The sequence below is a fragment of the Melopsittacus undulatus genome, chromosome 4 (assembly GCF_012275295.1).
Source record: "Melopsittacus undulatus isolate bMelUnd1 chromosome 4, bMelUnd1.mat.Z, whole genome shotgun sequence".
NCBI lineage: Eukaryota > Metazoa > Chordata > Aves > Psittaciformes > Psittaculidae > Melopsittacus > Melopsittacus undulatus.
Window position 1 is genome coordinate 43,485,216 of NC_047530.1, and position 12,378 is coordinate 43,497,593.

General features: G+C 36.6%; 1 protein-coding gene across 1 annotated transcript in view; it reads right to left on the reverse strand.

The window, feature by feature from the left end:
• DPH6 (diphthamine biosynthesis 6) overlaps positions 1-11,911 on the reverse strand; it is a 205,307-nt gene extending 193,396 nt beyond the window's left edge. Inside the window, exons 1-3 of the mRNA XM_005149286.3 lie at positions 11,767-11,911; positions 7,758-7,852; positions 5,187-5,380 (exon numbers count right to left, since the gene is read on the reverse strand). Coding sequence (XP_005149343.2) covers positions 5,187-5,380; positions 7,758-7,852; positions 11,767-11,789 — 312 coding nt within the window. The 5' untranslated portion in view covers positions 11,790-11,911. The remainder of the gene's footprint in view (positions 1-5,186; positions 5,381-7,757; positions 7,853-11,766) is intronic.
• Between the last annotated feature and the right edge of the window lie 467 nt (positions 11,912-12,378).

Consider the following 12,378-nt stretch of genomic DNA (forward strand, 5'->3'; position numbering starts at 1 on the left):
TGAAATAATCTTAAAATATAGGGTAAAAAAACCCCTGAGGATTATTTTGGAAATTCAACAAAAAGACAAATTCCTCTCCCTACCATTTAATCTTTTTTTCAAAAATGTAGGTAAATACACCTTTGAGGGATTTGTCTATATGTCTACAAGTAATTCAAATCATAATAGGGAAAATACCAAATTTTCTTCAACTGTGAACATAATTTGGTGAACAGCATGCTGATGTCCTCAGACTACAATTATTGAAGTCAATCAGAATTCCATAACTAATCATATTCAGATCTTTAGGATGCCTAAGAAAATCTGCAAGCATTATTTGTACAAGTTAAAAGTATACTATTAGTCTTTATCATATAAATACTACCACTTAATTCACAGGAACTACCAAGAGCTGATTAAAATAGACACATAAAAGCCAAATTACTATTTCTAAATACTTCCCTGTTTCTTTTAAATGCATTTTATAACAGTGAAGACAGTCAAGCAATGCCTGCAGTAGAATACTCCATTACATTTACGTATTTTTCCTGATGGAAGCTTCTAGAGATTTGGCTGTACAAAAGCGGCACAAAGTTATCTGAATGTGAGGACCAAGTTTACCCATTGGTCACAGCAGCTAAATTCTGGAGAAGGGTGAAAGGAAGACTGCTAGCAATAATGAGGAACTGAAAGTTTTACCTTTTGTGGGGACTTAACCCACATCCAAAGGACACAGAATAACCTTGTATTTCATCCATTCACCTCAAGCCCTGAACTGTTTCCTGAAGAACTCCAAGCATTAGGGAGTTTCACTGGATAATGATAGTACCTAAGTTACCTCTACTTCAACTGAACCTTCCCAACCAAAGTACTTTGTCTCAGGCAAGATAACATCTTAAATAACATCTAAAATTACACAACTATTGTCATTTTAGCTCTCACACAGGAATATTTCCTGTCTTCAACAAACATAAGTCTGGGTCCATTTCAAAAATAATGATCTTGTTCTTAAGGAATAATTATTAAATACAGGAGTCCAGTATATTAATAAGTTCCTTGTTGCTGTAACAAAAAACATGTTACTTACTCTTAGTGACTGATTATGTTACAAGATCACTGTTTCAGAATGCAACTGAGTTACAAGATCACTGCTCCAACATGTGAGAATATTTTAGAAAATAAATTTTCTTCCTCTCCCCTTCCACATTACTGAAAAAATGAAACAGTGCCACAAGCAAAAGCTGTGATTATTCAAATGTCTTGTACATCCAATATATCCAACATCAATTCTTATTTTTCAGCTGATAATCAAAAGATGATACCATAATTAATAATCCTTCAGTCCTGAGATCCAGTATATTCAAGTATACTCTGGTGTTCTGTAAGCTTGTTTCCTGAACCCAGGAAGTGCACCACAAAAAGAACTGACAGAAATAACATGTTAAAACTGAATATGCACTGAAAATCAGCTTGCATTCTTTACAGCAAGTACAAGGAGATATTCCAAAGAAACTATAACTAGAAACAAATTTTAAATAGTAATTTAAAAAAATAAATATTACAGATATTATTGAAAAAGATTAAAAAGCAGCTGAAGAACAAAAAAAACACACACACACAAAAAACGGAAAAGACAAAAACAAAACAAACAAACAAAAAAAAACCAACAAACCAGAAGAGAAACAAAACCCAGAAAAACTCCACGCATACAAACATTCCATCATTTTTATCAAGTTCAAGAATTCTACAAATTACTCCAGCAATGGAAACTTACCAAATAAAGGAAAAGCCTTCACAGAGCAGAGGAGATAAGGCAAGAAACTTGGAAGAGGACAGAACTGTCTACTGACATTGAAATAAATTACCAGAACTGAAATGAATTATCCTGCATTAGTCTGTATAGTCTGGAAGTTGCTACAATCACTCCCCTAACAAAAGTTTAGCCATAGTTCCATGGCATACAGAAAACAACATGCAACCTATCTAACACCACTTCTGTATGCGCTTGCATGAAATATCAATGTACTGTATGGACAAGATCATAATTACACTGAAAAGGGGAGAAAGCGGTTAAATATGCCTATATTAAGAAGCATGTTGTAGGAAAGTTTCATAAAAATGCCTCCATGCACCAGTCTTTCCAACCACTGAAGCAAAATAAACACAGCTTTCCCACGCATTTTCTGGTAAGACCCTGAAGGATAATCCAGACAATTAATAAAGTAGTCCTTACATGCTTTGCTGGAAAAAATCTCCAATATACAAAGGAACAAACATGGACAAATCAGGGTGTTTGTAATGCCTAATTCAATAACATGGAGTTCAGGATTTACATGTCCCAAAGTAAATACTCCACTATCAGGTGAGGGCTGAATAGTAAAATACATTTAGACATCAAGCACATACTCCAATATGGTGCACAATGTGTACAGAATACAGAATCTAAAGCAGGGCATTAGGCAAATATATAAATTTCCTTCATACTTATCAATCATCCGGGCTTGTGACAATAAAATTTGCAGGTTTACAGTCACTCACAGTCAATATCACTTTCTGAGTCCCACAGACTAGAAGTCAGTTGCCCTGGGTTTTCTAGCACTGCAGAGGAATATTTAACTTTTTGGAAATCTTGTTCTTGTAACATTGTTTTTAAAAAACACCAAATACTTTTGAATTCATACTAGTTTTTTCAAATAAGGTTTGTTTCAATATTTTAATAAGGAAGAACTTGCAATACAAGTATTGTTTACAAACAAAGTGAGGCACATTTTGTGATTTCGATCTAGACACACCTTTCATGTATTCTTGGGCCCAAGCCATTAAGACAGAAAAGAAAGAGCTACATTAGTTTGAACAGTGTTTTGAAATTATGTCCACTCAAGGACGAGTTTTAACAAGGGTTCTGCAGAATTCCTTCCCTCCCTTCAACAGAATGCAAATCAAGTTCTCTGTTTAAAACTATTAACACCTGGGAGGAAAAAAATCCCAAAGCAAAATCCTCAGCCATTAGAACTTAGAAAGCCACAAAACTACAGTTATAAAACAATGTGAAAAAGTAAAAATATAAAGCTTTCAAAGTTATTGTTAATACACAAAGGAAAGTTTTTCATATCTTTTCTTTAAAACTAGAAAAACAAATACAGCTGCTTTACATACCACTGATAATGTTGCATCAGAATATGCAAGATTTCTACTGAAATTTTTTGCACCAGAATTTCATAGATAGGTTTGACTGTAAAGACATGGTTATTCGAAGTCTAATATAAAAGCAGTATATTGTTAATATTTATATCTTTAAAATATCATACAGTCAAATTATTATTGCCATACAGGAAAAAAGCAGTTATTTAGTTCCAGACAACTTGATAACATCTCTTTTGACTATAGTTATAATTATAATGTACAAACTTCCAAAGCAGAATCTGTCAAGATTTAACATTAGGATTAATTTACATCAGGCATCCATTTCTCCAACGACAGCAAGAATCGAAAAGGAAGTATCATCTTAATTGCCACTAATCTGCCCATTTTTAATTAAATTGATCAGTAATTTATTATCTCACCCAGCGGCAGAAAGCTGTTAGTATGCAGCTTTAAGAGACAGCATATACTGGTCCTTCTAATCTCTAATACTACCATAGTTCAAAGATAATTTAAAACTGCTGTACCATATTTCTTTCAATTTCTGTATTGCAGGATATGCACATTCCATTTAAAACCTCTGTAAAGCACTCTATAGTATAATCACAGAATCACAGAATCATTTAAGTTGGGAAAGACCCATAAGATTGAGTCCAACCTTTAACCTAACACTGCCACCACCACTAAACCATGTCCGTAAGTGCCACCTCTACACATCTTTTCAGTATCTCCAGGGACTGCGACACAACCACTTCCCTGGGAAGCGTGTTCCAGTGCTTGACAACCCTTTCAGTGAAGAATTTTTCACTAATACCCAGTCTAAACCTCCCCTGGCACAGCTTGAGGCCATACAGCCTATATGCACTATTCTCCTACTTCATAGTCTCACTATGGTGTATGATCTTAATTTTATTTAGAGAAACATGATTTCCCTGTCAAAAATGTTTACAAGATGTAACATTTGACTCCATCATGGTTCAGAAAGCACTCTGCACTCAGTCCACAAGCAACTGAACAAAGAACAAGCCTGAAGCTTTTAGGTTCATGAATCTCAATTCTCATTTCAGTGGAGGAAAGGGGGTGAGAAAATGTTTAATACCTGAATAGAAAACTAAAAATAACTTCAGCTGAAGTTTCAGAAAGCAGTCTACCAGTTTGATCAATAAAATTAAAAATGGATTTACCTTTTTTTTTAATAGCAATTAATATGATTTTCAGAACACTGTATTGTTTTAGTACAGTGCACTGCAGACATCAATACAATTACCTGGAACAGACATAGCATGTTCACTTAAACTTTGTGTAAAACCAATTGGAGTTTGGAGTCAATCGGAGGTTTTCTATTTATTTCAATGAGATCTGATTTAATTCTGGTGGAAAATAAAGTACCACAAGAAACACTTTGGAAAAGAACAGAGCATAAATTTCAAATGTTTTAGGAAACAGGCCTATTACCTCCCTTTAACTGGTTTTATAGCTAAAAAGGATTGATGCATGTTACTGCTATTATGTGATATAGTAGAACAGAGTTAAAGGACTACTAGAATCAAAACTACCATTTTAAAATATTCTGTAATACTTTGCAAATGATCTGCAACATAAAAACAAATAACAGATTCTGGTTTACAGAGCTTAAGTATACATAAATGGAAATGTCTAGATGTCACTTTGCATAGATCAATAAATGTATAAAATCCAAAACATCTCTCATTCCAGTAATCAAGCAATGCATTCTTTCAAGTATGGAACTACATAAACATTTTCTTACAGACAATTTTCACAATTTTTTTTTTTTAGTGTATACCGAGCACTTGCTACTGGTGTTTTTATCAAATAGGAACAAAATTTTGGCTTGAAATTGGGATTAGTATGTCTGATTTATGTTGGGGAATATAAATTAAGTTACACTATATATCTGCAAAGAACAAAGAAATAAAACTCATAAAAGTGTTCCATTTTTTTCTCGAAGCTTTCCTTAAATGCCTAAGTGGGTAACTTATTTAAGTTCATAAATGAGTAAGTAATGTAATAGTCCTCAGTTATTTAACCCTCTTCATTCAGCATACCTTGACAAGTTTCATGAGGTGGTAAAGGTCTTCAACTTCATCTTCCTGACATGCGGTATACACTCTTCCAGTATTTATACTGGTACCCTTTATGAAACCACGATAGAGTGGCAAATCTAATGCATCAGCATACAGGTCAATGGCATGGTGTCCTACTGTTTGGTACATATAGCTGTCCAATTCATCAGTCTGCCCTGCAACAGTTAAGAAGCAATCATAGTGTGTCCAATATTTCAGCAATTACAGATAATCACAGTGCTACAAAGCACTAAGAAAACTTGAATGTTCATATTTTCCAGTTCACAAACAGATGTTTGGTTGCAATACCTTTATAAACATGGAAAGAAAAAAAAAAGATTTCTCCACCCAACAGATGTATGGACAGGAAGACAGACGTTATCTATTTGGAAACTGTGCTATTTCGTCTTCAGTATTTACCCCTGTTTCATCCAAAAATCTCAGAATGGTCTAATCCTGCTCCTATTTATATGGTAGTTTTAATAGGAACGTAGCTCAGAGCACAAACCCAGATGCATTTCAACATACTTAGAGCAAGAAAGTTGGAATGCACCGCCACACTGAGAATAAGCAATAGGTTGTCAAAATTTACAATAACTTTACTGTTTATCTGGTCTTCCAAAAGAAATTATTTCTGCTCAAGTAGAATAAAAGTAAAATGCTATAATGTTTTGACAGTGCTTAATACACAAAAAGAAAAGGACATCTGTCATAATATCTAGGTCCTTTCTACCTTCACTCCTTTTAAAAATTAAACTTGAAATTAAATCAACTGTTTGCCACTATTTTCTTAACCAGGAGAAAAATTTAACTGGATTTTCTTACAAGCAGTTTGTAACTAGCAGATAAGAAAAAAAGAGCTAAAATGCAGACATCATAGATTAGAATCAAACCTCCAATGATGTGATAGACTGCATATAAAATATTTTAATAATTTTTCGAAAAGAGTGATAAAGCAATACATTATTATTAGTAAAATCACCACTATTCACCATTTTAATGCTAATTTGTAATACTGGAACTTCTCTTAACTTACAGAGACACATCAAACATCTGCCCTGTATACCTATGTTGCACATTTTGCAAAGAAAATGGTCTGTACTATTAATCAAGATGACTAATTTGTGAAGCAACAATTAGGTCATGTCACATTTGGAGCCATACAACAGATATGCTTTGGCTCAAAATAGGCAAATCCAAACCCATAATCACAGCTAACCAAAGTAATCCAAAAGAGTTGACTTAAAACAAAACTCAGCAATTTTCAACATACACAAATATGACGAGGTCTTTAAAATGATACTAAGTTCAAAATACAGTTTCTTTATTAATTGAGACTCTCTAGGCAACAATGGTACATGATAAAATAAAACAAATGGCACAGAATTCGCTATTGCCTCAAGCACCTCAATTAACTTTCCACAAAATTTCCAACTACACACTTAAAGAGAGCATTTTATTTTAATGACAATATTCTACATTTCTGATGTGGATAAATTAGTTTAAAGACAACATATTTCAACACGATTAGAGATGATTATGTCTTAGCTACCCAGAAAATAATCTGCTCCTGTAGTCCCTAGCATTTGCCAATTCCAACCATGACTCATTTATGCCATCAGTTCCCTTTTTTCTTCACTTTCTGTGTATCTTCCTAACATACATACCTATGTATATGTGGCAGGAAGTTATATATGGTTGTATACATAACTATACAGTTACTAGGTATTGTACTTAATTGTTTAACGTATGTTGAACAGTTAACCTATGTTAACACACATTAACGTTCATGCCTACCAACCAGGAAACAACTCACTTGCCTTTTCAAGTCTCACTTCAAGTTCAATTTATGCTCTAGTCAAACACAGAAGTACTCAGCTCACCTTCTCACCTCCCCACTGATAGACTTCCTTTTGCTCCCATTCTCTTTCATAGAAATAAGTCTAGGTACAGCCTGTGAGGAACTATCAGAAAACTGGCCCAAACTAAAAGGAAGGGGAAATGCAGGAAAAAGCATATCAAGGTCCATTCCAACCCAGATCAGTTCCTCTATCCAATTCACAAATGCTGGTTAGAATAACAGAGGAAGAAACACAAAGCTAAAATGCATAAGCAACATCAAAACAGCCTATTTTTGGCAACTGGAATGGTTTATGCCATTTTATAGCATTTGTAGAGATAGTTTGTTTTGTTTGATGATATCCTCTACCACCTTTTACTATTTGTGCTACTGAATTCACACAATCCCTTTGTTTAGCACCAGGAACAGCATTCTCCCCTTCTCAAATTGTGCAAGCCTTTCTTTACTAATCTTCATTTTCTTACATCTTTCCTCCCACCTTGGAGGAAAAATACATTTAATACATTTCCATAGCATTTTTTTCTACCTCTTTTAAGATTTCTAGATTGCCCTTCAATATACAAAACTATATACCATCACATAAGAAAACAAAAAAACCCAAAACAACAAACTTAATTCAGGCACAGCTGTTTCTAACATTGTTTCTAACAGACATAAAAAGTAAAATCTTTTTAAGAAATGTGGCTTAATACCTGTGTTTTCAGCAGGTCTTAAGTTGGCCAGAGCAACAATCTGATGTCCAGCAGCAGCACACTGCATCATATTATAACAGCTGTCTTTCCCACCACTGTAAGAAAAGGAAGATAGTAGCAATTAGAAGTACAGATAAAACTATTGGCTTGAAAATTAGTATCATCAGAGCTGGTTACAAAGTTTTGGGGAAAAGAACTGAAAAGTTGCAAACCATTAGGAAAAGGATGACTTTATCACAGGATATTTACTGAATATATTTAGTATATAGTTCCTACATACAGTATCCATAAAGCACACATCCAGTTCTGTATCTCATTACTAATCTGTGTAATTTTGGAACTGAGAGGTTCCATGAAAAACAGTCACTTACACTGGAATCCATTCACAACAAGGACTATATTCTACTCCAAAGATGAATGACTTTGTACTCATTACTAGATAACTTGAATTATGAAATAACAATATCTGCTCCAGAGAGTTGCCAGCATTAGCAATCTTTTTAAATTAAAATTTTCATGTTAGGAATTACATTTATCCTTCATGGGATAGATACTTTGCTTAAAGTTTTGACATTTTAAATGTACTTCCTGTTTTCAAAAGCTGTAATTATTACATGCAGTAGGTTCAGTTGACACTGCAATGAACATGCAGATTTTTTACTGCACATAACTGCAAATAAAATAACTACTGCTGATTAAAAAAAATACTAGAAAAACAGAATTATATTCTTTTCTGAGGCCAAAAGATAATACTGTAACACAGAAAACACAATTAATTTTGACATTCATGTAACCTCTACTAGAACCTTTCCACCAGCAGTGAGGAAAGAATACTGCTCTCCTGGTGTGACTGAAATACAGTATCTTTCATGCATCTTAATCCCTATCAAAAGAAATGTTACAGCCCAACAATAAAACCAAGTGCTCTAGAATACACACTGCTTACAAAACCCACATTCAGCCTCACAGCCTTCAAACAACTGAAAGTGGAGATTCTGTGCAGTTTAAATGCCAAGGCACAAAACCCAAGGCATGGGCTGGCACTAGAACAGAGATCTAGACCAAGTCTGTAGAAATGCATGTAGTCTTAGAGTCCCTAAGACATGGAAAGGAGAACAGATAGTATAAACAGTCATGCTACAGTAGACTATTGATTTTCTTGAAACCACCCTATTACTAACAAACTTCTTCAGCATTTCTAGTGTAAAGTTCCCACTTTTATCTAGCCCAGTAGGCAAGAGCTTCAAAGTATGTTACAGAAATGTAACCATATAGCTATTCACCTCACTTTCTGCTTTTATTCATGTTAAAATTTTATATGCTGACCTGAATTTCCTGTATAACTCAAACCAAAAGTAAAAATAGTATAAATAACATGGTATCCTTGCATAGCTAACAGATTTTCATAAAGCAGTTGCTTATGTTTCAGTACTATAAAAGGAAATATGACAATAGAATTCCAGTTCAAGGTTCCATCTCTAGCTGACTTCATCCTCATGCATACCCACAACTTTCTTCTAACCTATATATGAACAAAAAATAGAAAAAAAGTCAGATGTTCATTAATTCTGGATACTGTGCTTGACAGCTTGAAAACCTATTCACTTCATAATATGAAATTTCAAGCTTAACAGAATCATGAGACAAAGGCTCTTTTCTTTCTGAATGACTTCACTTGAAAAACAAAAAGCTCCCACTAGTTCCGATTTCAACTCCAAACACAACTTCAGACAAATAACTATATGATAGTAATAAATGCCTATGCTGTTTGCAGCATTTCAACATTATTTTAAAATAAAAACCTAAAAGGACACTAGAATAAATCTCTATTTACTTGAAAAGATTAATAAAGACCTGTTAAGATGAAGCTATATTCACATTTTCCACACTGACCACCCATTACTCCATCTAAATTGCTCACTGGATCACATGCTACTGTACTGTTATTTATTTTCTGTAGTAATGTTACCATGGCCCTAAAAACTGACCATACCAAGAAACAAACTAAAATGGTGTCTACCTACAAGGTCTCCTAACTTCACTGTAAAACACATGATGGCTAAGACAATGGAAGCCAGACAGCCCATGTTGTGGAAGGTAGGTGGACTCAGGACAGCCCTTCTCTAGCTGTTGTCTAATAGATGGTAACAAAACAAACAAACAAAAAAAAAAAAAACAGAAGAGAGAAAAAGCTCTAAGAAGAGAGATGAAACAGGTAGTGAGGTAACTTGGGGACATGTCTTAATTCTTATCACAAAAAAAAATCAACAAGGCCTTTTTTGCAGAAAACTGTATAAACTCTAGCTACAGTCAAGGTTAGTTTTGACAATGTTGTGAGCATGTTAATAGGTAGACATATAAACAAAATACCAGGAGAAAAAAAAGTACAGTAAACATAAAGATATGGGTCTATAAAAGACTTCTGAGCAACAGTCCTTTCTATTGACAAAGGTAAGCATTTAGAGTAAGAAAATTCTAGAAAAATTAAGGAGTTGAAAAACATCGTATTTCAGGTTGAAGACGGGCTTTATAATGGCTATGATTTAGCACAAAATACAATACAGGGCATACCTCATAAATACCACCTTAAGGGAAGACTATTAACTTCAAGTGTGGACAACATTTTAGGAGAAAAAGGAACAGGTTAAGTTAGTTTTTCCATAATCCTGACCTTTCCAAAAGTAAGAAGCACTTTTCAAATACTTTTTTTCCCCTCTGATCTTTGAGGCTAGCTCTGTTACAAAAATTTCAGACACTTTGATGTCTCTTTAAAACTCTTCTTAAAACTATTACTGAAACTAAATCCGTCCTTGTAAAATTGCCCATTAAAATAGCAATCGTGTTAGAAACCTGTTTGTAGGATTTTATTTCATCCTGCCTTTTAACACATTCCTCTGCTTAAAAAAAAATCAAAATAAATAAACCTGCATGACAAAAAATCGTATCTATAAAATAAGAAAAAGCACCAAAACCATTTTCTTACTCCGTATTTAAGCAAATCTTGAAAAACATAGATAACATTTGCTGTGTTTTTTCCTATTTGGATGTTGTTTGGAATGATTTGCAATTGTTGCGGCCAAATCCCCATTTCAACAAGGTTTCATGGTAAGACACTGCCTGACAGAATTTAATACATTAAATGGTAAGACTTCAGTAGATAACTACTGAACCCAAAAATGAAAAAATGCTGCTCATGTCCCCACAATCCTTTTTCACATTTACAGGTTTCCTAGCTTATTGGAATTTTAAGTATTATTTCAGAAGAACAGAACATGCCTATCCTAGTGTTAACCTCTGTCTAAAAAAACAAAAACCAAACAAAAACAAACAAAAAACCCAACAACTAAATAAATAATAAACATCCACAGTAGAAAAAGTGCAGAAACTGACAAAAAGCGGGGGGTTGGAGGGAAACAAATACAGCAGGCCCTCACAGATAGGACTGTGTCCAACCGCAACTATTTAAATTACTGGGCTTCATCTTTTTAAAAAGAAGTTAAAACAAAAGACACACTAGAAAAATCTATCGCTTAAGAACCGGCCCACAGCCCGGTTTCCCTGCGCTGGACACGGGAAAGCTCGGGATAACAGGGAGCAGTAATCCTCCATGGTGTTTGGTTTCTTTCACAGGCCTTAGCTGCTCCTGAGTATCCAGGGCACAGGGGAACAGCAAGGAAGAACCTGCGGCAGCGTCACCGTGCGTGCAGGCAGAGGACGCGTAGCCTCGGCACTCACACGCAGCCAGCCCTCGGGCAGCAGGCACCGCGGGCAGCCACCTCAGAGCGAGGTGCCCCCGGAGCTCCGCAACCCCGCGCAGCAACATGCGACGACAGGAAGCACACAGGCGGGAGACCCGGAGAGGGGAGGCGTCCCCGCTGGCGTTGCGCGACCCCCGGGCGGCTCCCCACGGGGGAGGGCTCTTAGCCTCCCCCCGTGCCTTTTGCCGCCGCAGCCTCCGCCTGCGAAACGCCCCTCGCTCACCCACATGGGAGCTCTCTAAGTCCGTTACCTGATTAAAGCCACTACTCTCATGCTGCTCAGGGCCCCGGGGGCGGTAACGCTAATAGGGAGGTGCGTGAGAGCTGCGGAACGCGGCGAGGGAGGGAACCCGGTTGTCCCGGGTCGAGCACGCCGGTAGCTCCTCTGTTGCTACAGCCGCCTCCACTCAGTAGGTCCTCCTCCCGGGGAAGGCCGGAGACTGCCTGAGCAATCGAGAAGCACGACCAGCCGCCACCTCTCAGTGCCGAAGGAGGCATGCTGCCTTTACTGTGGCCCTATGAGCCAGCTGGGGCGGCGAAGGCAGGACGCAGTACCGATAAGAGCAGGGTGGGGGACACAGCCGCGGAGGCAGCGTGGTAGACGTCTATGGAGGGCAGGGCGATTGTACTATGAGGGCCTGGGCTGGTCGCTCGCTGTTGGGGCTGCTGTCTGAAGCAGGCGCGGCAGCGGTCTGGCTCCAAGTTCATGCTGCGTGTTCCTCTCCGCCTTTTCATTTTTTTGCTTGCTGTGAACAGTATCGGGCCTGTTCTAAACGATTGCATTGATTTGTGTGGGGAATGGAGCCGACTGAGTAAGGCGGCCGGCTCGTTCCTTTTCCCTCGGGTGACTGCTGCGGGACTGT